Source organism: Physeter macrocephalus, chromosome 6 (genome assembly GCF_002837175.3).
Source record: "Physeter macrocephalus isolate SW-GA chromosome 6, ASM283717v5, whole genome shotgun sequence".
Classification (NCBI taxonomy): Eukaryota; Metazoa; Chordata; class Mammalia; order Artiodactyla; family Physeteridae; genus Physeter; species Physeter macrocephalus.
Window position 1 is genome coordinate 61793932 of NC_041219.1, and position 27276 is coordinate 61821207.

Genomic DNA, 27276 nt, shown 5'->3' on the forward strand with positions numbered 1-27276 from the left:
AGGAGGGCTACAGTGGTCTGGGTAAGTCTGTGCTTAATTACACTGTCATTCATTCTTAAATATACGTTCCAGCCAGGGACTTGTTAAGCAGCATTTGTTTCAATCTCAGGGCCCAGAAAACGTTTTATAGTCTAGGCTAGACTAGTCTAGAAAGTTTTATAGAATGGAAGTCTGTATGAGTCTAATCTGGATGAGCCCTTGTGTTTTAGTAGAGGATGCTCTGGGAACATAAACCCGTTTGTCTTCGTGATAAGCCATGCAACTCCTGGTGGTAAAGTCAGGTTCTCTGTGATGAGAAGTGAATATGCCACTTGTACCTGCCCTTTTCGAACTTCCTGATCCAAATGCAAGGCTGATGTCATAGGATCCTTGACATTTGCATCTCACCCCCAAATCTTTGCTGAGCTCCTCTTTTTTTTTTTTTTTTGTGGTACGCGGGCCTCTCACTGTTGTGGCCTCTCCCGTTGCGGAGCACAGGCTTCGGACGTGCAGGCTCAGCGGCCGTGGCTCACGGGCCCAGCCAGTCCACGGCATGTGGGATCTTCCCGGACCGGGGCACGAACCCGTGTCCCTTGCATCGGCAGGCGGACTCTCAACCACTGCGTCACCAGAGAAGCCCTGAGCTCCTCTTTTGCTTTTCTCCATCTCCCTGCTGTCGTTGCTATTTGCTACAGTATTTTCTTTTTGCTTTTTGATCTCATACATATTGCTCCCTGATTCAATCTCTTTGGCACCTGTGTAGCAGAGGGTACTGCTCTGAGCCTGAGGTGGGTCTCCCAGTGAGTTCAGACTTGTCCAGGCCCTGCTGCCTGATATAGGAACGGCCACCCTTGGATGGGCTGAGGAGCCTCCCGGGAGAGCTTAACTTTAGACGCGCTGGCAAATCCTAACTCAGGACAAGAAGCTCAGCTCAGGAGCAGAGCTTTGGTCCCTAGAAGAGAAGGGCAGTTCCAAGTAGAGCAGAGCCTGAAGCCCCTCTCCTTCACCAAGAACTTAGGTCTGTATCCTATAAATATGTGGGGTCACCAGTGTAGCAGAGACTGGCTTGATGCCCACCAAACTGTTTCCTTTTCTTCCTGGGCCCATACCTCCCTGGCACACATATTTTGTGTCTAAGTTCTGGCCAAATAAGTGTGGGTAGAACTCACATATACCACCTCCAGGCCTGGCCCATAAAACTTCCTGCCTGATCAGGAGATGCAATGATCCAGTGGGGGAGTTGAAGGCCCTGGGATGAAGAAGCCCCAGGCAGAAGAAGCTGGGCCCCTGAATGAACTGGAGGAATAGAGAGTCTCAGGGCTGCCTGTCCCCGCCCTCGCCTTGACCGTGACATGAGCAGAAATGAACGCTTATTCTTTAAAACCGCTGAACTTTTGAGGTTGTTGATAACAGCAATAACCTTGCCCCGATTGACTCACTGGGTAAAAATAAATAGCACTGTTTCATGAAAATACCGCAGTTGACCTTGAAGAATAGGCAGCACAGCATTTATTTTTCTAATCAAGTGTAACATAAGAAGAAGAAAGAGACAGTCTTCCCCAGTTGTCACTGCACCGAACAGCTCTGACATTTCAACAGCACTCAAATGTGAAGTGGCAGTGACTGGTGGGAGATACAGGAAGAAGTAACGGTTTTTGAAAGGAGGTAGAAATGCCCATGAGGCTTGGAGGTTGCGGCAGTGCTGGGAGGGAGGGGTGGCAGCTGCTGTGCACACAGTGGTACTTGCTCCAAGAGGAAGTGGTAAAAGCTAGTGGGAGGGGCAGGACCAGCAGAAGAGGCCTCGGTGTCTAGGTCATGGGAAGTACCAGATGATCAGATTTGCTTATGAGCCCACGTGGGACATTTGGAGATTTTTGAGCAATCCTTGGGGCATCACAAAGGTCATAAGAACCAGCAAATATGGCTTCCCACCACAAAGCATTGGGAGCCTGGAAGGTTAGGGAAGAACAGTCCCACTGCAGATCCTTGTAGGGAGAAGAGGCTCTTCTGGCTTCAGCTGTGATCTTCAGATATAGAGTTTCTTCTCTTCATGGCAGGCACAGCGGTCAGGCAGGGTAGGCTGTCCACAGGCTTGTCTCCCCAGCCCACCCTTGTTTCACTCCTCTGGGAGGTAAGCCAAGTTGGGAAGTCAGGAAGCCTGGGCGTCCTCAGCGGGTGTCTGTGCAGCAAGGCACTCAGTCAGCCAGGAGACTAGAGAGGATGTCACAGCTTTTCTTTAGGTTAAAGGCTAGGATTCTGATTTGTTTGGTGGCCGCTTTGAATTTTTTCCTTTAATTGAAGAAAAGGACGTTAAATGTGAGAATCACTGTTTTAAGCTGTGGTCCCCATGTTAAAATGGAAAAAAAAATGTGGAGGGGATGGGAGAGATTTCCGGAGGGGGCCAGAGTGTCAAAGAGGAGGAAAGGTCAGGGAGCCAGCGGGAGGGATTCCTGGCATCTGCTTCCCCCTGAAAATCATTTGGGCAAAACTGGGGTGATGATTGGCAGGGGGGGAGAGGAAATGCCATAAAGATTAGGCATAAAAAGGGGCTAGAGATGCCACATCTAGGGGATGCATATACCCTTACACATGTTTATGTGCACACATGTAAGTGTGTGTACCCACACGGGTGCTTTGGGTGATGATACAGTTTGCAGCAAAGTTTTAATCAGACTTTGTACAATTTTATTTTACTTTCGTCACATAAGAAGGGACTTTCCCTAAGAAAAGTGGACAGATTTTTCTCCTTTCCTTCTCTCCTGTGTAACCTGGCTGTTTCAGTCCACCTGAAACCTCTCCTAGAAACCCAAGTTCCTATCCTACAGCAAAAACGAATCCTACTCACCTTAAAGGTTATTTTTCTCAGGCTTCATATCTCAAGAATGTGTTCCAGTTAGCTAATCTGATTTCAGGCAAGCCCCTGCTGGTTTATTGTGACCGGTAATGGTGCTTCTCATAGATGTAAAATGTGTTTTTTAATCATACCCCCAGAGAAGTGCCAAACAGTAGAAGTTTCAGGTATTGCAGTATGCAGAAAGAATAAACAAATAAATTACTAACCCATTAAAGTGTTATTAAATTTATTATTAAGTTATTAAATTGTCAAAAATAATAAATTGTTAATAAAAAGAAGTGCTAACACTTATAAAACACGAGGTGCCACACACTGTTCTAAGTGCTTTGCATGTGTCCATTTAATTCCCAAGACTACTCTGTGGAATAGGAACTATTTCATCCCCGATTTGCAGATGAGGAAATCGAGGCAGAGAGAGATTAAGCAACTAGCCCTAGATCTGGCAGCTAGGAAATGGTGGAGTCCACTTGAACTCATGTGGCCTGGCTCCAGAAATCTGCACTCAGTCGGAGTGAGTGACGTTTTTGCGTGGGGAAAAGGGTGGTGAGGGTCGCTGTTAGAATCGCTGGGACTGTAACCGCGGCACTGTCCTAGGACAGTTTCTCACGGGAATGAAGCGGTCCAAGTGACAGGTATCTTAGAACTTTTGTTTGACACTGAGAAGTCACATCACCCTTATAGATCTCAGTTTTCTCTTTAGTAAAACAAGGAGCCTCTAAGGTCCGTTTCAGTTCTGAGATGAATAATATCTTCAGCATTCCTGGAGTAAAATGCCGATCTCCTGGTGCCTGTGGGGAAGAAGCAGGTCTGTTCTTGCTTCCTCAGACCCTTCAAGCTAGAAGCTGCGGGGTAGGGTGCTGTGTGGATTACCTGGAAAGAACTGGTAACCAGAGATGAGGCTTAGAGCTCCAGGAAACCTCGACTTTTACCTAAGAAACATAGAGAAACACATTTACTAGGTGCCTACTGTGTGCTGCGTGTTTTAAACAGATTATATAATATCATCCTCACAATACGCTCATGAAGTAGGTGGCACTATCTCCATTTAAAAAATGAAGCTGAAGCTTAGCCATACCGAGTGACTTGCCCAAGATGACCCAGCGAGTGATGGATGCAGGCAGGATTCAAATCCCGTCCGACTCCAAAGCCCACACGCATTTCACAACCCGGCCCTACTTTACGATCTATTATCTCATTCCATTCTCACTGCAAGCCTATGCGGTGTATTATTTCCCAATTTCACTGAGGAGGAGAGTGAGGCTCCGAGTGGTGAAGTGACCTGCCCAGTAAGGGGTCTGTCCCCGAGGGGGCGGAGTGGAGCGGGAGGAGTGCTCAAGTAGGCGCGATGCCGCAGCCCGGCCCCTCTTCCCGGCCCTGCCTCGCGGTCCGGCTCCCACCTTTCCAGGTCCTGACCCCGCGCGCCCCGAGTGCGAACTACACTTCCCGGCAGGACGCGAGAGCGCGCACGCGCACCGGGGCCTCCGCCATGGCGACCGTGCTGTCCAGGGCGCTCAAGCTCCCGGGTAAGAAACCGCAGCCCCGCGACCACCCCGCCCCCGCCGGGCCTGGGGAGATGGGGAGGCGAGACTCCGGGGGCGAAGCCGATCGGGGTCTGGCCCCAACCCGGGCGCAGCTGCCGGCGCGGGGAGGCGAGGCGGTGCAGCCCCCGCGGGCTGTGGTCCACGCGCCACCAGGGGGCAAATGAGGCGTTCGGCGGGTTGGGGGTCGCCGGCGCTGGGCGAGCCTGGGAAGCACTGAGGGAGGGACGCTGGAGGCGCGTGAGGATGGTGGCTCGGCGCTGCGGCGGCGGCGAATGTCAGGGCGCGCGTCGCCACTGTCCCCAGGGGAGGGCGGTGAGGTTACCATCCTTTCCCGAGCTACGTGAAGGAGGTACCGCAGGGTCTCCAACTCCTTCCGTCTTGGGCTGGACCTGGGCGGGGTCAGGGAGCGGCAGGATGGCGAGTGACCCCATGGAGCAGCCTCTCCACTTAATGACAACATTGATGCTGCCTTGAGGTAGGTGGGACAGGCATTTCCCCTCCTAAAAAATGAGTTATTTGGCAAATTGACCTGTCCAGGGTCTCACAAGCAGTATTGGAAAAGCTTGGACTTGAACATGGGGCGGGTTCTTCTGACTCTAGATCCTGGGCTTTTGGTTCCACTTGTTCGGCCTCTGGCTCTCGAGCCTGAGCATTTCTGAGGGGAATTATCTGGCACCTGCAAGTTGCAGATAATGGATGGAATATTCTTTCAGGAGGCACTCGTGGTGATGTCAACTTCCAGAGCTAATTCAGTACTTCGGGCAGCAGCTCCAGGTTTTTTGTTTTTGTTTTTCCTCTTAAACCTCCAGCATGGGACTGTGCTACTAGAAACGAGCTATTTTAATAAAAGTATATTTATTCTGCCCAAATAAATTTTAGACGTTAAGGCTTTAGAAAAATTTATGGTTTAACCTAAATAAGTTTTAAATATTAAGCTATAAACATTTGTTTGTTGGTAACTTAAGGTGTTAGTGGGAAAAACAGTTGTTTTCCCAGCTTGGGTAGAAAGTGCTAGTTGGGTGTCTGGCGGACATCCAGCATAAGGCTTCAGGGGCATTACCGGGTCCTGTTTCTCAAGGAGTTTCCAGTCTGCTGCATTGTGCCACGGATGACACTGGGTTGGCTATGAATTTGGTATGAATTTTCATTTCTGTTCACAGATTTCATGACCTCAGACACCTTTTTTTTTTTTTTTTTCCACATGTGCTCATTAGAGCATCGGAAGGAACACTGATAATATCTCTCTTGGAATGTGTATGTAGTGTTGGAATGGAATGGGGGACATGTCCCTCCGCCTGCAGGATTAACTTTGAAGAGAGTAGCCTTGTGTATCCTTAGGGTAGGATGACATCCTCCCAAGGGGTAATGGGATGTCAGACATATTTAGCTTTATTTCTTGTTTTCTTTTAGATTCCTTGCCCCCCTGCTTCCCCTCCAGCATAGGTAATTGTCATTCTCAAAGGCTGGGAATGCAAACAAAATCCTGCTTTCTAAACCCTTGAGCTCTTTTGCATGCGGAGGCTTTGGTATTATTACTCCTGGAGTATTCAGTTGCAGTGACTTGGTCAGCCGACAGGGTAGGGGAAGCACAGTCTGGTCGTTGGGCCTGTGTTTGGGTGGCAGCAGGGCCCTGAGCACTCAGGAGCGTTTGATACTTTTAGGCCCAGGTACAAAGGCCATATGTTCTTTTACGTGATGTGGGTTTTTTGTTTTTTGCTTGTGCTTTTGCTTCTCTCCCTCTTGCCCTTTTCTCCCCTCCACCCCCAATACAATGTTTAGGTAGACGTTGCTTTCTTATAGCTCTTTTTGGATACCCTGTAATTGGGTCTGTGACGCTACTGTCCTGTTTGGGCTACTGTATCATGTTACCTTAGTTAACAGTCTCGCTATTTTTTTTTTTTAATTGAGTATTGCTGGCATATAACATTATACTAGCTTCAGGTATACAACCTCGTGATTTGATATTTGTAGATGTGGCAAAATGATCACCGCAATGACATCCTCACTATTTTTACGTGTAGGGAAGCAGAGTAGAATGGTGGTGAAGAGCATGCGACAGACTTGGGTTAAATCCACTCTTTATCAGATTAGATACTTATTCTCTGTAAGCTTTAGTTTCTTCATATGTAATAATAATGTTATTGTGGAACATTCACCGTGTGCCGCACAGCAGGGTTATTTGGTGTAGTAAAAGAGGTGGATGTCCTTAAGAAGTTTGTTGACCTTTGACATGCGTTAAGTATTCAGTAAGTGTTAATTAACCATCCTGCATCATTAGCACCATGATCTTTACAAATGTGTTACCTCGAGGAAGACCTGATGTAATGTGCATATGACAGATGTCCATCAACCTGGTGAAGAAAGAACAGTTGCCGGGGATGTGTTTCTGTCTCGTACCCTTTCACCAAGCTCAAGATGGAAAGAGGTTTGGTCCACATGCATAGAATGAGGTTAATTAGTAACAGAAGGGCAGTGTGACAGTCATAAAGCAGGCGGTGGGGCAGCTTATCTCTTAAGAACATATTTTTTTAGTCCGTTTAAAAGTTTGAAGGTCAAACACTGAAGGGAATATAGGAGCGTAATGTTATTGTAATGGTTTGTTTCATTATATGTAACTTGGAAAGATTATGTGCCCCCGGATAAACTAATTCATGATGCAGATGATTTACCTTTAGTTGCAGTAGAGTGTATAGGATAGTCTATGTAAAGTGTAGGGCATGTCATAGAATAGTATATATTATAGTATGTTTTCCTGGAAACACTTGGGGGTGGTACAGTTGCATGTCTTTCCTACTGATGTTTTCCTGTGTCCCATTTTGGGAATGCTATTTACCCAGTAACCCCAGTCTTCCTATAAGGAAAAGTGAGAGCCATGGAAAGCTCATTTATGTTGATTTCTTCTGAAGTCAGTGTTCTCTCTTTATTCTTTGAAAACCTTTCATTGACTAAAAATGTGAGTGGTGGCTGAACTCAGCAGACAAGAGGGTGGGAAAGTTGAAGCAAGGGTTTGGTGTCTCCTCCTCAGCCTGAGTGTAATTTTAGGCAAGTCAGCGTACTGTATACCTTAGGACTTCTCTAATTAAAACGTGCGGTCTGTAATAAATAAGCTGAGGCTTGTCTTTGCACTTTCTGGAAAACTATAGATTAATAGTGTTAAAGTCAATATTTATCTTCCTCTCTAATTTGGGCACGAACACGTCGCAGGCTTCTGTGATCCCTTAAAGAAAGCCTCTGCGTTCTTGCATGCTTGCCTCTGTACTTCAGAAGTGTCGTGTGTGGGTCACTTCTTGGACTTTGCGGCCCCCTCTTCTTTCTCTGAGGATTTTCCTATTTTGCCGCACTATCGTTTAGAAACGTATGTTACCGTGGAGAAGGCAGCCTGATTTTTGTCCCATCATTAGTGACTGGATTCTTTTTCCCTTGGCCTGCCTGCTCATATGATTCCTTCTTTGTCCTTGAAGTTCAGTGCCTTGGCTAGGATATGTTTCAATATTGATTATTCTGTATCAGTTTTTCTTGGGACTCAGTGGACCCCTTATTCTGCAATGTTAGGTCTTGCTGTACTGCAGAACCTTTTTGGTATATCTTTTAAATGTCATTTTTGGTTCCATTTTCTTTTCTGTTCTCTTCTTTAGTTGTGCATATATTGGATCACTTTTGTTCTTTATATCTATCCCTTTCTCTCTAGTCCTTTTAAAAGCTTTGATCTTTCCCATGGGAAGCACAGAGATAGTTAGTCCAGGCTTCAGGCCAGACTGCCTGGGTTGGAATCCTTGTACTATCACTTACTTGCTATTTAACTATGGGCCAGGTACTTAAACTTCCAAACCGCAGTTTCCTCATCTTTAAAATGGAGATGATACTGTGTCTACCTTTAAGAGTTGCTATGAAGATTTACTGAGCTAAGACAGTAAACGGGTTTGGAAGAGAGCATAGTAAGTGCTCAAACCTGCCAGCCTCTGTTGTTATTTCCATTTCATCCTGCTTGATTTCCACAGTCTATCCTTTAAGTCTCTGATGCTGTTTTTAGCCATGTCGGTTCTTTTTGCTGATCCCAGTAAGGATATCCTTTCTAAAATTGTTTTTTTTTTTTTTAATTTATTTATTTATTTTGGCTCTGCCAGGCCTTAGTTGCGGCACACGGGACTTCGCTGCGGCATGCACGTGGGATAGAGTTCCCCGACCAGGGATTGAACCCGGGCCCCCTGCATTGGGAGCGTGGAGTCTTACCCACTGGACCACTAAGGGAAGTCCCTAAAATTGCTTTATTTTCTTCCATCGTTTTCCTGAGCTCTCCTTGTTTACTTTTCATCTTCTCTATTGCATTGTCATTTCTTCTTAGAAATACCATATTTTTCCTATGAGCCCTTATTTCAGAGAAGACTATTTCTTGGATCCCAGGGGGAAGTATAGGTTCATTATCTCTTCCGTTTCGTGGTATAATTTGTCCAGCATTCGTTCTGTAGCCGGTTTCGTTCGCTAGGTTTTGTTGTAACTTCTTTCTTAGGTATTTGTAGAACTTTGCAGTAGCTTATGGACCAAGTACTAATGATGGCTCCTTTCTGATTTCTCTTCATATCTAAATGGGTGGCTGTTTTACAGCCAGCTATTGGCTGACCCGTGGGCAGGAGCTGAGTGAGCTGGGGCAGCTGGAGGCTGGAATCTAATTTAGGCTGTCCACTCAGATCCCTTTTTCCCATGAGTGCTCTTTCTTTGCAGGTGTTTCTCTCCTGGCTGGCATCTGTCACAGGGCCTTAGAGTGCTGACTGAGTGTTTACTTCTCTTTGCTTCTTGTGCCAGTTAATCAATTTATTGCCTCTGAGCTGCACATTCAGCTTTGTTGCCTGATCTGTGAAAGTGGATCTGGACCCTTTCAATACCAAGTTCGGCCTTCCTGGGATACAGTCTCCCCATCCTAGAATACCTTTTGGATTTCTCTTCCCGTATTTATATTTACTCTCCTATCGCTGTCTAATAATTCTTTATATGAAACTGTCCTCTTTGAATTACTGTCTGCTTTCTGTCTCCCTGTTGGACCCACACTGTCCAAAAAATCCTCGTCTCGAGAGCTGACAGTGCTCCAGCGCTTTTTCTAACCTGCCGTGCTGCCAGCCTGCTTTTTATAAGGAGAGAAGCTTGTGCTTTTTCTCCTTCAGTCTTAACCTCGCCTTTGACTCTGTGGTGTTGAGTGGGGCTCACTGGTGCTTCTGGGACCCCAAACTTTGTCTCTCCGAGCAAGAGATTATTTGGTTTGGCTTTATATCCGTGGAACAATCAAATTGCCTAAGGTTGAATCCTGGCTTTGCTTGTTAATTCTGTGATCTTAGGCAACTTACCTCTCTATATTTTCATCTTTTTGATGAAAATGGGAATAATAATAATACCTACCTCTTAGAGTTGTTGTGGGGATTAAATGAGTCAATCCCTGTAAATGCGTGGACCAGTACCTGGCATAGTAGCTCTCAGTACATTTCCAGCTGTCATCCACGTGATCACCATAATTAGTTCTGTGAACTCTGCTCATTGCTGGAGACTTGAAATGTATGTCCCTTTTCTTACTGTACTTCCTCGGTTGGATACAAGCTTCACTGCCTTTGGCAACGATTTTTCATAAATTCTACTTTGGGAATGTGGCTGTTTCCCTTTTTTTTTTTTTTTTTTTTCCGAGAATTTTATTTCTTTTTATCCCCCCGCCCCCTGGTCTTAGGAAGAGACAGACAGAAAGGCCTTCCTTTGCCATCATTAACTAGAAGCACATAATTTTGTTAGAGGGATCAGTTCAACAGCGGCTTTGTTTTTCAAAGAATGACAAGGTGAGAGAGTGGCATGGACATACATACACTACCAAACGTAAAATCGATAGCTAGTGGGAAGCAGCCGCATAGCACAGGGAGATCAGCTCGGTGCTTTTTGACCACCTAGAGGGGTGGGATAGGGAGGGTGGGAGGGAGATGCAAGAGGGAGGGGATATGGGGATATATGTATACGTATAACTGATTCACTTTGTTATAAAGCAGAAACTAACATGACGTTGTAAAGCAATTATACTCCAATAAAGATGTTAAAAGAAAAGAATGCTTGCAATTTATTTTTATAGATTTATTAAAGAATTTACAGATTTCTGCAGCGTGTGCAGTCGAGCTTTCTTCCTGCCTGTGATAGTATATCATATAATAAAAGTGCGTTTCCTTTAAACTGCCTTGTTCGCCCTTTGGCAAAGGTGCTGTTTTAGGCTGTGTTTGTTGCAGGGTGGAAACTGACTAGCGAGATTGACTAGCAAGACTGAATTCAGTAAGTGTCGATGCTAAATTTTTCCCTAAAAATTGTGCAATTATAGGACAGCTTGTGTGTGTGTAGAAAGTGCGTGGGAGTTTTAGTTGAATCAGTTGTATGATGAGGCTACCAAGGAAGCTGGCCTGATCCTAGGTTACAGGAATTGAACTGTAGTGTCCTCTCTGACTAGGGAGGACACCGTTGTGCTCTCCTCTGCCCTGGTCACGCTGCACCCTGGACCCTGGGGACTGTATTCACGTCAGGGAACCATCCTTTAAAGAGCACGGACATGTCACATTGTGTCCAGAGGAGAATGACCAGGATGTTATGAGCATCTGAAACAATGCTTCTTCCAGTAATGGGTTGAAGAGGTAGAGGTATTTAACCGGGGCTGAGGAGATTGGGTGAGGGCAGTGGGGAGACAGAATGCCACCCATAATAACAGAAGCTGAAATTTACTGAGTGTGACCCTAAGGCAGCACTGAGAACCATGCATATGTTATCTTATTTAATCCTCATAACAGTCATATGAGGTAGGAACGATAATTATCCCATTTCACAAACAAGCAAATTGAGCTTACTAAAGTGAAGAAATTTAATTGAGGTCACACAGTTAATGAGAGATGGAGCCAAGATTCGACTTTAGGTTGCTTATTGTAAAGACTTGAGCTTGTAAATACCGTATCTTGCGTTTCTTATGATTGGTATCTTCGAGTGTTGTACATGGGGAAGAGGGGTCCCAGAAATTAAAACTAAGACAGGCAGATGGCAAATGCCCAGAAGTAGATTCCTGAATCAGAGTAAGGCGCTGCTTTCTAGATGGGAGGGTCGTGAGTTCCCTGATAAGGCTTCCGCTGAGGTGTATGCTGAGTGACTGCCTGGTGGGCGTTGGTAAGGAGGTGCATGTTTGGAACAGGGGTGGAGGTGGATTATGTGACCTTCAAAGTCTCTAAGAACCCTGAGATTTGGGGCTGCTGTATATGTTTTCCTCTTTGTCAAGTTTGTTCTTTTTTTTAACTTGAAATTTAAAAAATTGTGCTAAAATACACATTATAAAATTTAGCATCTTAACCATTTTTAAGTGCACGGTCTGGTTAAGAACACTCACACTGTTGTACAACCAAGCTCCAGAACTTTTTCGTCTTGCAAAGCTGAAATTCTATACCCACTAAACAACAACGCCACCATGGACCTCTCCCTCCAGGTGCTGGAAACCACCATTCTACTTCCTGTTTCTATGAATGTGACTACATATAAGTAGAATCATACGGTATTTGTGTTTTGGTGACTGGCTGATTTCACGTAACATAATGACCTCAAGACTCATCGGTGTTGTATGTAGCATGTGTCAGAATTTCCTTACTTTTGAAGGCTGAATAATACTCCACCATATGCAGGCAGCACATTTAAAACATTCTGTCAGGTGTATTTTATTTTAGCAAAAAAAAAAAAAAAAAAACTTAAAAAAGTATTAGAGTTAATATTACAACAACCTATGGTTCTGTTTGCAAACTATTATAAATAAAGTTATCTGGGATGGTTAGGGAATGATGGGCCCTAATTAATAAAACCATTTGGTTCATAGAGGAAATATAAAAATTATGGGAATCAGCTGCACTGACTCTGTGGCATATCCTGGAGGTACTATTTTGCATTAAATTTCTAATAATTGCTTAATTTTCTTATAACTTAATACCTTAGAAAATCAAATTCAGTATTAATTGGACAAAATGAAGTGACATCACCAAGATCACAGTGACCAGAGGCAGAGAACATGAGAAATGCTTCCTTTTCCCCTTTAAAATATCTGGGTTGTATTTTCTTTTTTATATGTCTTCTTAACAAAGGATTTAACCATAGAGTTTACATTAGTGATAGCTTACCAGGTAATTTCCAAAACCAGAAACTTTTTCTTGGTTTTTATTTGGCTATAGCCTCAAATAAAGGCATAAACTCATCCAGTCGCTGGCTGCAAGGACCAGGGGTGGCTCAGGAAGAGGTGGGCTTAAGCTCCGCGTAATGTCTGTCTCTTGCCACCCCTGCAAAGATATGGTCTAAGTAAAACCAGGGTGCTTGTCGTGTAAACCAGCCTCAAGACGAGTCCTCCACCTCCTTGTGCCGGCTGGATCCCGCCCCTCTCGGCATGCAGGCTCAGAATAGCAATTTTCAGGTAACCACTGTTTACTGAAACATGTACTGAAAGGGCGATAGACTTGCAGGAAGGTTCTCAAAAGTAAGTTTTTGGTAAGACGTCTCCAGATGACTTTCAGCATTTGACTTTCTACGTGGTTTCCATAGCAACAACTGGGAAGTCACATATATTGGCCTGTGAGGAGCAGTGTGCAGAGAACAGTTCTAAAGGTTTAGTGGAGGGACTTCCCTGGCTGTCCAGTGGTTAAGACTTTGCCTTCCAATGCAGGGGGTGTGGATTCAATCCCTGGTCAGGGAGCTAAGATCCCACATGCCTGGGGGTCAAAAAACCAAAACAGAAAACAGAAACAATGTTGTAACAAATTCAATAAAGACTTTAAAGAGGGACTTCCCTGGTGGCGCAGTGGTTGGGCGTCTGCCTGCCAATGCAGGGGACACGGGTTCGAGCCCTGGTCCGGGAAGATCCCACATGCCGCGGAGCAACTAAGCCCGTGCGCCACAGCTACTGAGTCTGCGCTCTAGAGCCCGCGAGCCACAGCTACTGAGCCCACGTGCCACAACTACTGAAGCCTGTGCGCCTAGAACCCGTGCTCCACAAGAGGAGCCACCGCACTGAGAAGCCCGCGCGCCCCAACGAAGAGTAGCCCCTGCTCGCTGCAACTAGAGAAAGCCCGCGCACAGCAGCAAAGACCCAATGTAGCCAAAAATAAATAAATAAATAATTTAATTTTTTGAAAAAGTTAAAAAAAAGTTTAGAGGAGTCGCAGGAAAGATCGGAACATCACCAGTCTAAGAAAATCAAAGGAAATATGCACATCAGGTGTGCGGAAGCTTTCATAGAAGAGCTGTGGTCTTTTTCGTTAGTGGGAGTCACACAAATAAGAGAGGGCTTTAAAATAAAAACAACAGCTAAAATGTATTTGAAATTTGCCACTTTCTCTGTTTCTTTTCCAATGTTCTTAAGCTCATGAAAGCAATAATTCTAGAGCACTGATTTTCTTTTTTTCCCCCCATTCTTTCTCCCTTTTCGCTGGAATCTATTTTATAGACGGCTCCAAGGTTCAGGCTTGTCAACGTAGATTTGCTCCGTTCTGTTCTCTTCTGTGTGTTCTCCTAGGTGTTTACTGTTGCTGTGTGTTTGCCGAAGGTCCCTCCTTCCAGGTTCTCCTTGACCGTCTGGCTTTGTGTCTTTTCAGGGAAGAAGAGCCCGGACCTGGGGGAGTATGACCCCCTCACACAGGCCGACAGTGACGAGAGTGAAGATGATCTCGTGCTTAACCTGCAGCAGAAGAACGGAGGGGTCAAGAACGGGAAGAGTCCGCTGGGAGAAGCACCGGAGCCTGACTCGGATGCTGAGGTCACAGGGGCTGGCAAGCCCCACCTCTCGGAGGTCACCACGGAGGGGTGCCCCTTGGAGCCCCTGGGGGGCCTGGAGCAGAAGACGGCCTCCTCCATCGCGTCCTACGTGCGCACATCCGTCTTTCTGCTGATGCTGGTGATCTCCACGGTCCTGGTGCTCGTGTGTGCCTTCCTGATCCCCTGTCCCCCGCGAGACCTGCACAGCGCGTGGAGCCGCCACTTGGGCCCCCACGGAGGTGAGCTGCGGGAGTTTTAGCTCTAAGTCTGTAAAACCTCACGATCGCGTGTCATTCCGGCAAGCTTTTGATTACGTTGAAAATTTCCTCCAAGTCTTTACAAATTAACGTGTGTGTCATCGAGCATTTCTCCCCCTGTGTGTGGAGGTGGTTGGGAGGTTAGGATTTGAAATGAGACAGAAAGATGGATCTGTATGGCTCCAAAAACTTGGGAGGGTCGCTGCGCTGTGTGTCTCTGGAGAAGGTCTTAATTAGACGCAGGGAGGAGAGAGCCCGGGTTTGCCGAGTCCTGCTGTGCAGCCGAGGCTGCATGAGGGGAGAGCAAAGCTGTGGGAAGGGCGGTTTACAGAGAAAAGTGAAGCTCCCATCCTGGCCAGGCCAGAGGCCACAGTTCCTGTAGGGCCCTTGAGGTTTTGTTGATTGTAGAAGGCTGATCTAAATTGAATTTTCAAATAATTTCTTTTTTTTAAATTTCTTTTTATTTTTAATCGAAGTATAGTTGATTTACAGTGTTGTGTTAGTTTCTGGTGTACAGCAAAGTGATTCAGTTTTGTACACATCCTCTTTTTCATATTCTTTTCCACTATGGAAAAGATTTATTACAGGATATTGAATATAGGTCCCTGTGCTAGGCAGTGGGAACTTGTTGTTTATCAAATAATTTCTTTTCAAGGAGAAGAGAGTTGCTTCCTTGCTGCAACTTTTCTTTCTTGCTCCTAATGGTTGGGATGGTGCTACCCAAGTAATTTTGGCTATTTTGTCTCATTTTGGAGCAGGTTTCTTTATTTTTTATTTTTATTATTATTTTTTTTATTGAATGAAAGAGTCTTTAAATTTTACCGTGCTTTCCAATTTTCAAAAGTTTCACACACATGATTTCTTGTAAACCCCTTCTTTTTAATCCCCTACCCCTACATTGCCCCTCCTCCTTCCCTCTCCCCACTGGTAACCACTAGTTTGTTCTCTGTATCTGTGAGTCTGCTTCTTTTTGTTATATTCAGTAGTATGTTGTGTTTTTGAGATTCCACATATAAGTGATATACGGTATTTGTCTTTCTCTGTCTGAGTTAGTTCACTTAGGATGACAGCCTCCAAATCCATCCATGTTGCTGCAAATGGCAAAATTTCTTTCTTTTTTATGGCTGAGTAATATTCCACTGTATATATGTACTGTATCTTCTTTATCCATTCATCTGTTAATGGACATTTAGGTTGTGGAGCAGGTTTCTTTAAAACAGCTTGCTCTGGGTCAAGACTGGGGATCCCATCTAACTGTCAGCGCTGAACGGTCCTGTCCCTCAAAAACTGCACCAGGGGGCTTCCCTGGTGGCGCAGTGACTGGGAGTCCACCTGCCGATGCAGGGGACGCGGGTTCGTGCCCCGGTCGGGGAGGATCCCACATGCCGTGGAGCGGCTGGGCCCGTGGGCCATGGCCGCTGAGACTGCGCGTCCGGAGCCTGCGCTCCGCAGGGGAAGAGGCCACAACAGTGAGAGGCCCGCGTACCGCAAAAAAAAACAAAACAACAACAACAAAAAAAAACTGCACCAGGCTGAAGGGGCTCAGAACACACCAGCCCAACGTGGCGCTTTGGTGTATTGACCATTTTGAGTTAAAGGCTTTTGACCAATAGCAGGTGCAAGAGGGCCACTCTGACCTTCGATTCTTCCTGGAAGCAGGAGATGAAACTCCCAGGTGAAAGATGCCCTCCCTATTCCAGGAGGAAAGAACACTCTTATCACCAGAGACAGGGGGTTGAGGCAGAGAGACATTTGTACGAACAGACCTTGTTAGAATAACTCTCATCTTCCGGTAGTTCCCTCATATATTTTAGTTACGTTTCCAGTCGCCACTCTTCGTGCTATGCGGGATATAAACACTGCGGCCTAGCCACGTCTTTGGGTCTTCATTTAACTGTGGGAACTCCCATGCACATGCACAATTTTATTAAATAAAATTTGAGTGCTTTTCCCTTGTTCATCTGTCTTATGTCAGTCTCAGCTAGAAACCTTAAGAAGGCAGAGGAAAAATTTTCCCTTCCCTACAGTATGCCCACACCCCTGCATCATCTTGATCTAGAAACATTTTCTCTCTGACCCTTCTCTGATCCCAGCTGAATTAGCTTCTGATGAGTTCGCTCATCTTTACTTTCTCTTAAGGCAAAACTGGGTGGATAGGTCTTACGATATGTTCCTACACATAGAATGTCTCTCCCTCTCTTCCTTCCTTTTTTGTTTGTTTCTAAGTTAGCTCTTGTAATATTTATACACAGCGTAAAGACTAGTAACGAATTCTTGGTGTATCCACCACCGAGTTTAAGAAATAGGACCTTGTAAAGATCCTTGCAATTCCCCATGTGTCGTTCCTCACCATATCCCCCCTCCCCGCCAGAGGGTTCTCCTCTCCTGAGTTTTGTGTCGTTTTTCCTTTACTTGTGTTTAAAGTTTTACCACATAGATATGCATCTCTAAATGGTGTATTCTTTAATTTTGCCTGTTTTTGAATTTCATATAAATATTGATATAATCATGTAGTCGTCTGTGACTTGCTTTTTTGTTCAGCATATTTAAATAATATGTTTGAGGTTTATCCGTATCAGTGTACTGTCACTCGAGTTTATTTTCACCACTAATTTTCCACGGTATGAATGTCCTATGATTTATCGATCCATTTTACTGTCGATGAGCATTTAGGTGACTTCTGTTTTTTAAAAAATAAGTAATGCCACTAAGAAGATTCTTGTGCATGTTTCCTGTTGGAGTGTGTAAGGATTTCTCTAGGGCGTAAACCTGGGGGTGAAATGGCTGGGTTCCAGGGTATGTGCATGTCCAGCCCTAGGAGTTCCTGTTAAATTATTTTCCGCAGTGGTTGTACCAGTTTACACTTGCACTAGCCATGTGTGAGTTCTCTCCGAATTTGGCAAGCAAGCATCCTCTGACTCCACACCGTTTGGAGTTGTGGGGGGGGGCATCACGCTACCTACCTGGTCACTGCTGGGTGGAGATGGCGGTCCAGGCTCCCATCAGGCCTCTGCTGACACCAGGGCTGGGCGGCTGCCCCGTTAATGCTCGGTGGGGATAGAACCGTAGGCTTCCCTTGTCTATGGAGGCCTGAGTGCTGCTAGGTGGGGTGGGAGTACAGCCTCCCCACCCAGCCTTCTCTGACCTGACCCTGGTGGGCTGGCTGGGACCACAGTTTTATCTGTGGTGTTTGGTTGGAGTAGAGCAGTTCTTGTGGAAAACTTTTCTGTCTTGCTAGGCTGTGCCTTTCCTGTCCTTTGGGTGGGGACCAGCTCTTCTGGGGCCTTCTGTGTGTCCCTGTTGGCATTTCTGGGTTGCCAGCTTCTGCAGCACCCTGTCTGGGATATGAGGTCAAAGAAAACCCAGGGGAGCCACCAGCTTGTCCTTGGGTCTCGCCGTCCCCAGCCGGTCTGCCTTCTCTCTGCCTTCCAGAGTCTTCTCAGGTTTGTTTTATGTTTAATGCCCAGGGATTCTAGCTGTCCTTGGCGAGAGGCACAGGCAGAAGTGGGTCTGTGTATCTTATCTAGGACCCAGAAGTCTGCCTGGTTTTTACGGAGCCTTCCCTTTCCAGCCTGGAGCAGGGAGCTGGTCTGTGTAACTTGCTGAGGACCCTGTGTTTCTCATGTGTCCATCAGGTGGGGACCTGTCTCCACTGGACCTGGCGGACGTGAATGGAGACGGCCTGCGTGACGTGCTCCTCTCCTTCGTGACATCAGGGAACAGGAGCACCGCTGGTAAGAGGGTGTCTTTGGGGGCCTCGGCGGGAGAAGCTGGTTGAGTGGAGGGTGTGAGCTAAGAGGATGCGCTGGGGCTGCCTCCTGAGGGGGCTGCAGCGAGGAGAAAGCCCTCGGGGATCCGGCACACACGATGGGCCTCGTCGGGAGGCTCCCGCACGTGCGTGACGCCTGGTTCAGGGAATCACAGAGCACGAGAGCTGGAGGACGCCCCGGTCCAGGGACCAACCTGAGACCCAGGGAGGAGGTTCCTTGGCCGCACGCCTGCCCTGAACAGCACCAGCACTTAGGTTGCTTGAGTTTTCTGAGTCGGTTCTCCCTGGCCTCTTAGATGATGATAAACATAGACTCTCTCTACCGTCCCCTCCCTGGCAGAAAGCTTTTGCTCACGTTCTAACATATCTTTATACACACCCAGCCTCTTGGCTGGGTGTTTTCCTTTGACCCCGTCTGTCTGCTCTTCCATCTCTGCTCTCCCTCCTGCTCCCCGCGGGACGGGAGGCTGACCCGTGTGCATTACGTCAGGTCCCAGGCCTGCAGACTTCCACTGCGTTTGGCCAATGGGGAGCACAGGCCAGAAGCTGGAGGAGAGGAAGAGAGTGACCAGAGGGTATTTATTCCCCTGGCTCCCCTCTGCCCGGGCCACCTCAGGCTGGCTACATCCTTGATCAGAGGTCACAGCCTCTCTCGAGGTGGTCCTCTTACAGGACTTTCTTTTTCTGGATTCCAGGAAACGCTTCCTCCCCCTGTCTCTTTGGGCCTGGGCGTGGCAACAGTTCTGAGGGGCTGTACTATCTCTTGTGGTTTCCCTACACCTCGACCACATCTTTGTAAACAGTCTCTTTATTTATTTATTTTTTAAAATTATTTATTTATTTTGTTATGCTGGGTCTTAGTTGTGGCAGGAGGGCTCCTTAGTTGTGGCTCGAGGGCTCCTCAGTTGCGGCATGCAAACCCCTAGTTGCGGCATGCATGTGGGATCTAGTTCCCCGACCAGGGATTGAACCCAGGCCCCCTGCATTGGGAGCGTGGAGTCTTAACCACTGCACCGCCAGGGAAGTCCCGACAGTCTCTTTATTAAACCTCCACAACTTACCCTAATTGAGTGAGCTGGGTGTTTTTGGGACCCCAGCTGATACAACTGCAAAAAAAAAAAAAAAACAACAAAGTTGCATTTTCATTATAGGTACATCAGGGCTTTTGGTTTGTCCTGCAGCCTCCATTTAAGTAGATTCGAACTGAAGTCTGTAAACTGATACAGGAACTCTGGTTTGAGGCTGAGGATGCCCTACCAACGGTTTTTTAATCATTCAGGCCTTGGAGTAAACATTTAGGTGTGTTATAGAGAATTCTAGGCTGCATGCCTCTCTGATGTTATTAGAAATACCTTTCTGGGGCTTCTGCAATATGCAGAAGCAATTTGGGCATAGCGTTTTTTATGGGAAGAACCTCCAGCCTGGAAATTGACTTTTATATGATTCAACCTTAATTATGTTTTTTTCTGCCTATGACTCATTAGCCTTTGAAGTAAAAACTTCCCCCATCCACTTTTAGAGATTTTTTTCAGTCATTTGGTATTTTACATGGTTTGCTACGTATCAGGACTCATGATGGCAAGGCCATGAGTTTGGACACAATATGGACCAGCCTGATTTGGTTATAGATTATAAAAATAATAATAGCGCTAACTAACACATGGTACTTTGTATGTGCTATGCACTGTTGTAAGTACATAACATATTATGAACGAATTTATCCCTCAATGTACCTATAATGTGGACTAATATTTTGCAGTTGGGGAAACTAAGGGATAGTGAGGTTAAGGAACTTGATCAGTCTCACAGCTGGTAGTGGTAGAGCCGGAATCCAAATGGTATAGCCGGTAGACTCTGGAGTTCCTGCCCTTGACCCTTAACGTCAAATTGCTGTGCCCATAACCCCAGCCAGTGGGTTCAAAGATCTGTGCCACTGAACATGAGGAGGATTGTGTTTCTTATTCGTTTGTTCATTTGTTCATTCATCCGGCAACCTGCTGTGCATCTTACATAGAGCTGCACTGGGTCTTTTGAGCTAAACAAGAAGAGTGTGTCTCTGCCTCAAGGAGTCGTGGTGTGAAGGGAAAGGGATGCCCCATCACCTCCGGGAAAAAGACGAGTCACGCAATTGATGTGGAGTCGATAGGGTCATGAGGGAGGAAGGACAGCACAGTCTATTAATCAGAACATCCCTGGGAAGTCCGGGGGGTAACATACATTGCTGAGATTTGTCATGTAAACTGCTGCTTCTGGCATCAAGGTCTGAAAGGGCAAACCAGTTTGTCACTTGTTTTTAGGTTGTATGTTTAATTAGCAGTTCTGAGGAAGAGGTACAATGAAGCTCTAAAACCTACACGTCCTTATCCTTATTAGCTGTTGCTAGAAGTGAGAAGTGGAAGTGTGTGAGGTGGGCCGTATCCCTATCCTGAAAGTGAATGTGAAACTGGCAAGAGAGAAAGTTATTATTCTGGTAGGTTAATTGAGTGACATAAAGGATTGTTTGTTAAAGAGGTGAGCTGCTCGAATCCTTTGCCAGCTAGGTATTAAGTTTGCCCAAGTATTCTTTCTTGACTGGGGCCAGATCAGCTGATTCCCTGGAACTCTAGACCAGGAGGACCTCCTGATCTTTGCTAAGTATAATCTTCAGGGTTTTTGGTTGGTTTGTTTCACTTTTTGGCTGTGCCACTCGGCTTGTGGGATCTTAATTCCCTGACTAGGGATCGAACCCATGCCCGCTGCATTGGAAGTGTGGAGTCTTAACCGCTGGACCGCCAGGGAAGTTCCCAGGTTTATTTTATTTATTTATTTATTTTAACATCTTTATTGGAGTATAATTGCTTTACAATGGTGTGTTAGTTTCTGCAAAGTGAATCAGTTATACATATACATATGTTCCCATATCTCTTCCCTCTTGCGTCTCCCTCCCTCCCACCCTCCCTATCCCACCCCTCTAGGTGGTCACAAAGCACCGAGCTGATCTCCCTGTGCTATGCGGCTGCTTCCCACTAGCTATCTATTTTACATTTGGTAGTGTATATATGTCCATGCCACTCTCTCACTTCGTCACAGCTTACCCTTCCCCCTCCCCATCTCCTCAAGTCCATGCTCTAGTAGGTCTGTGTCTTTATTCCCGTCTTGCCCTTAGGTTCTTCATTACCTTTTTTATTCCCCAGGTTTATTTTGTAAAGAGATTGTTTTCTGATCTCAGGGAGCATTTGCTAGCGATGATTAGAATTCAGGTACTCTGCTTCCTGCTCTATACATATTCTAGATCAGTGTCAATTTTCTGAGCCTAGCTTTGCTTCCCATTTTTTTTGTTTGTTTGTTTCCAAGCACTCCTTTTCCATATTCTTGGTTTTGCTCCTTTTATTCAGAAAGCACTTGGCTGCTAGATATGCTCGGCGCTTTGCAAAGCACTGAGGATGCAGAAATGAACGTGACAGGTTTTAGCCTTAAGGATATCTGTGTTAAGCGGGGGCTAAGGTGACAGACATGTCAACAAGTGTGTTGGGAGAGTAGAGGTGCACACGGGTTGCCTGGAGGATGTCGTCTTACGTGAGAGAGGTGTTGAACAGATGTGACAGGTACTCTGTTTGCAGACCTTGTCGCCAGAAATACAGGAGGGAGCTGAGCGTATAGGTCCGAGTTGCTGCCTTACCTCTATTTCCTTTTGGTTTTCTAGCCCCCCGCTCATCTCTCCCTCTTATCTCCTCTGCCTCCTGCCCTTTCTTGTCTCTTGTGTGCTTTTAGGTGTCTCAAGGCCACCTGCTGTCCTCGTGTGCCTTTCGGGGATGAATGGCAGTACGCTCTGGTCTAGTCCCCTCCCCGAGGAGGCCCGAGATATTACCTGTCTGGATCTAATGCCAGGGAGAGCGGCCGAAACCGTCTGCCTTGTGACGGGGACACACAAGATGCTCAGCGCATTCAACGCGACATCAGGTAAACATCACTGACTGCGGGGCTTCGCTGGTGGCGCAGTGGTTGAGAATCCGCCTGCCGATGCAGGGGACACGGGTTCGTGCCTGGTCCGGGAAGATCCCACGTGCCGCGGAGCAGCTAAGCCCGTGCGCCACAACTAGTGAGCCTGTGCTCTAGAGCCCACGAGCCACAGCTACGGAGTCCGCGTGCCACAGCTACTGAAGCCCGCGCGCCCGGAGCCCGTGCTCCGCAGCAAGAGAAGCCACCGCAGTGAGAAGCCCGCGCACCGCAACGAAGACCCAACACAGCCAAAAATAAATAATTAAATAAATAAATTAAAGGAAAAAAAAAAGATCACTGACCACGAGAGATCCCTGTTCCTGGGAGGCCTCATCTCAGGTTAGAACAGTCTGGTAGGGAAGGGACCGTTCCACTGTCCCACGGTGAGAGGTCTGATTTCCTGCTCTGCAAGGTGGATATTAAGGGAAATAAGGAGAAAGGTTTCGGGGAGAGTGAGTAATAGACCCCTGGCTCCGCCTGCTTGGTGATAGGATGGGGCTAACCTCAGTTATGCAAACAGGACCTATCCCAAGGCTTTCAGTTTCTAAGTAATCTCCCTTCTCTGTTCTTTGTGTGGAAGACCATGGAGCTTTTTCTCTTTGTATTCAATATTTGACATACAAGGGTTCATATGTAAACTTGGGCATTAACCACTGAAAAATATGCCGGTGAAGAAACTAAGGTTTGTGGAGGCATGTTGATTTGGCCTCTTTTATCTTTTTATCACATTCAGACATATATGTGACAAAAGGAATGGAAGACAATCGAATAGAATGAAGGCTCCTTACAGAGTCTTATACTTCCAGTGAGCTCATTAACCTTCGACTTGAGTGAAGCTGAGTAAAGTAGCCTCCTTCCTAGTTGTAGAGGTTGGAGTTTGGGTTCTTCTGAGTGAAAAAAATTTGCGTGTGAGTTAACTCTAGCACTGAATTCATCTTGAAGACCTTTTATGATTTCTCTACTTACATGAACACATGGTAGAAGGAGCGAGTTGGGCTTCTGTTTGGCTGCCCCTGGATGGTTCCTTAGGAGTTGGAATCATCTCTTAACAGATCAGTTCCTCCGTCCCAGACAAGTGGGCTCTTCTTTCTTAGAGAGTCTTCAGCATGTCCATGTTACCTAAAAAATCCAGGTGTGAAGTTATTACATGGGCTTGTTTAGCCAGATACTTGAGGATTTCAGTTCATACCCTGCTCCATTTCTCCCCAGTAAGATAAAAATGAAAGGAAAAAGTGTGTAGGAGTTGCTGTCTGTCCCTCAGCCTGTTGAGTCTCTTTTCTGGCCTGGGAGCATTGCATCTGCCTTTTGCAGAGGCAGAAATCCCTAATTGTGATGCGTGTACTTATCTTTCCCCAGGGAAAGCCATTTGGACTTTAGACCCACACTACTTACCCAACGGTACCCTGGCTGCCCCAGGCGTGGTGCTGCCAGACCTGGATGAAGATGGCATTAGAGATCTTGCCGTTCTGGTCATTGGGGAATTGCAGGTATGTTCCATGTTAGGTGGTCCTTGTCTCTTACAGGGAAAGTGTCAACTTTGGTCATTTCCTAGTACCATTATTAGAAATGCTGCTTGAAACCTTCTCATTACAAGGGCTTGGGTTTAAATAAATTCTCTTTGTGAGATTAAGTGAATAAATTACCATTCTGAACCCATTTTCCAGGTTCCATCGACCGGCATGGCAGAGCTTGGGAGCCTGATAGGGTCTATGTTCGAATTCCCGCTCTGCTGCCCTGTGGCCTTGGGCCAACCACAGAGCCTATCCCAGCCCTGGTTACTTCGTATGTAAAGCGGGGATGTTCTTCTACTTGCACGATGGTTACGAAAATTAGAACTAACGTACAAGAAATGCCCAGAGTGGTGCCTGTTTTTCACCAAGTGTACATATTATTGGTTTTACTATATATACTTAACTTTTATTGCAACTCTAAAACAATGAGACAGACGGATAGAAAGCTCATAAGATATACATAGAAAAAAATTGTAAGTCAAACAAGTAATAACAACAGCAACCAAAGAAAGAGTTGTCGTTTAAGCTGTACCTGCAGATTTTGGTTCTGGTACAGTGGTCCCTAAATTATGCTGCCCGTGCGCCACAACTAGTGAGCCTGTGCTCTAGAGCCCACGAGCCACAGCTACGGAGTCCGCGTGCCACAGCTACTGAAGCCCGCGCGCCCGGAGCCCGTGCTCCGCAGCAAGAGAAGCCACCGCAGTGAGAAGCCCGCGCACCGCAACGAAGACCCAACACAGCCAAAAATAAATAAATAAATAAATAAATTAAAGGAAAAAAAAAAGATCACTGACCACGAGAGATCCCTGTTCCTGGGAGGCCTCATCTCAGGTTAGAACAGTCTGGTAGGGAAGGGACCGTTCCACTGTCCCACGGTGAGAGGTCTGATTTCCTGCTCTGCAAGGTGGATATTAAGGGAAATAAGGAGAAAGGTTTCGGGGAGAGTGAGTAATAGACCCCTGGCTCCGCCTGCTTGGTGATAGGATGGGGCTAACCTCAGTTATGCAAACAGGACCTATCCCAAGGCTTTCAGTTTCTAAGTAATCTCCCTTCTCTGTTCTTTGTGTGGAAGACCATGGAGCTTTTTCTCTTTGTATTCAATATTTGACATACAAGGGTTCATATGTAAACTTGGGCATTAACCACTGAAAAATATGCCGGTGAAGAAACTAAGGTTTGTGGAGGCATGTTGATTTGGCCTCTTTTATCTTTTTATCACATTCAGACATATATGTGACAAAAGGAATGGAAGAGAATCGAATAGAATGAAGGCTCCTTACAGAGTCTTATACTTCCAGTGAGCTCATTAACCTTCGACTTGAGTGAAGCTGAGTAAAGTAGCCTCCTTCCTAGTTGTAGAGGTTGGAGTTTGGGTTCTTCTGAGTGAAAAAAATTTGCGTGTGAGTTAACTCTAGCACTGAATTCATCTTGAAGACCTTTTATGATTTCTCTACTTACATGAACACATGGTAGAAGGAGCGAGTTGGGCTTCTGTTTGGCTGCCCCTGGATGGTTCCTTAGGAGTTGGAATCATCTCTTAACAGATCAGTTCCTCCGTCCCAGACAAGTGGGCTCTTCTTTCTTAGAGAGTCTTCAGCATGTCCATGTTACCTAAAAAATCCAGGTGTGAAGTTATTACATGGGCTTGTTTAGCCAGATACTTGAGGATTTCAGTTCATACCCTGCTCCATTTCTCCCCAGTAAGATAAAAATGAAAGGAAAAAGTGTGTAGGAGTTGCTGTCTGTCCCTCAGCCTGTTGAGTCTCTTTTCTGGCCTGGGAGCATTGCATCTGCCTTTTGCAGAGGCAGAAATCCCTAATTGTGATGCGTGTACTTATCTTTCCCCAGGGAAAGCCATTTGGACTTTAGACCCACACTACTTACCCAACGGTACCCTGGCTGCCCCAGGCGTGGTGCTGCCAGACCTGGATGAAGATGGCATTAGAGATCTTGCCGTTCTGGTCATTGGGGAATTGCAGGTATGTTCCATGTTAGGTGGTCCTTGTCTCTTACAGGGAAAGTGTCAACTTTGGTCATTTCCTAGTACCATTATTAGAAATGCTGCTTGAAACCTTCTCATTACAAGGGCTTGGGTTTAAATAAATTCTCTTTGTGAGATTAAGTGAATAAATTACCATTCTGAACCCATTTTCCAGGTTCCATCGACCGGCATGGCAGAGCTTGGGAGCCTGATAGGGTCTATGTTCGAATTCCCGCTCTGCTGCCCTGTGGCCTTGGGCCAACCACAGAGCCTATCCCAGCCCTGGTTACTTCGTATGTAAAGCGGGGATGTTCTTCTACTTGCACGATGGTTACGAAAATTAGAACTAACGTACAAGAAATGCCCAGAGTGGTGCCTGTTTTTCACCAAGTGTACATATTATTGGTTTTACTATATATACTTAACTTTTATTGCAACTATAAAACAATGAGACAGACGGATAGAAAGCTCATAAGATATACATAGAAAAAAATTGTAAGTCAAACAAGTAATAACAACAGCAACCAAAGAAAGAGTTGTCGTTTAAGCTGTACCTGCAGATTTTGGTTCTGGTACAGTGGTCCCTAAATTATGCTTCTCAGTTACGCTTTGCTGGAACTCCAGTGACCTGGAACTAGTTCTTCTCTGCACAGATAAAATAGTAGTCGTTTTTTTTTTTTTTTCCCGTAAATCACAGGAAAGAATATATTAATGGACAGAATTATCTCAATTTAAAGTTTTTATTCCTGAAGCTTTTCTCAGAGCTTCTGTCACACTTTCTCTTAGACTTTTTCTCAGACTGTCTAGTGTGAGTCTGCCAGGAAAGGCTCTTGGACAACGATCAGCCAGGAATATTTGTGGGAAAATGTGGCTACCGGTCGTTGTGCCTCATTTGATAGCTTATTTTAATTTTACTAGACCTTGTTGTGATTTTTGCAATGTATCTATGGAGTGGAGTTACAAAATCTGCAAGTAAAATTATCTAGAATGGAATGAAATCTATCAGTACTTTACGGTTTTCTGTCAAGAGCACCATAAACTAACTCAGAGCGCTCCACCAGTCACAGGTTCGGGAGCCCTGCTCTAGTACCTCAGACGATACTTTATGTTTGTGAGGTGCGGGAAAAGAAGATAGATAGTGAGGGACATTTCCGAAGGCTAGTCACTTCTGGGGGTCCTTTCTGTTTGTTTTTCTTCAACTGGTCTCCAAGTAGGCTGAACCAAAATGTCAGGAATTCTTCACGTAATCTTTTTTCATTCCAGTCCCTGTGAATAAAGAGACCTGGGAGTAGGGAACATTTTAGTGATTACATCCATCAGGGAGTGATTCTCAGAAGGTCCCAAAGTGGAAAGTATGGGGAGTTTCTTTTTTTTTTAATTTAATTTTTATTTTATATTGGAGGATAGTTCATTTCCAATGTTGTGCTAGTTTCAGGTGTACAGCAGAGTGATTCAGTTATACATATAATATCCATTCTTTTTCAGATTCTTTTCCCATATAGGTTATTTTTTTTAAAAATCTTTATTGGAGTGTAATTGCTTCACAATGGTGTGTTAGTTTCTGCTGTATAACAAAGTGAATCAGCTATACATATACATATATCCCCGTATCCCCTCCCTCTTGCG

At 45.8% G+C, this 27276-nt stretch overlaps 1 protein-coding gene across 1 annotated transcript in view; it reads left to right on the top strand.

Moving 5' to 3' along the window:
* Positions 1 to 4257: 4257 nt before the first annotated feature.
* The window catches only part of FAM234B (family with sequence similarity 234 member B), a 28235-nt gene continuing 5216 nt past the window's right edge, over positions 4258 to 27276 (top strand). Inside the window, exons 1-5 of the mRNA XM_028491041.2 lie at positions 4258 to 4356; positions 13995 to 14393; positions 18047 to 18145; positions 21931 to 22119; positions 23515 to 23645. Of these exons, the coding sequence (XP_028346842.1) occupies positions 4320 to 4356; positions 13995 to 14393; positions 18047 to 18145; positions 21931 to 22119; positions 23515 to 23645 (855 nt within the window). The 5' untranslated portion in view covers positions 4258 to 4319. The remainder of the gene's footprint in view (positions 4357 to 13994; positions 14394 to 18046; positions 18146 to 21930; positions 22120 to 23514; positions 23646 to 27276) is intronic.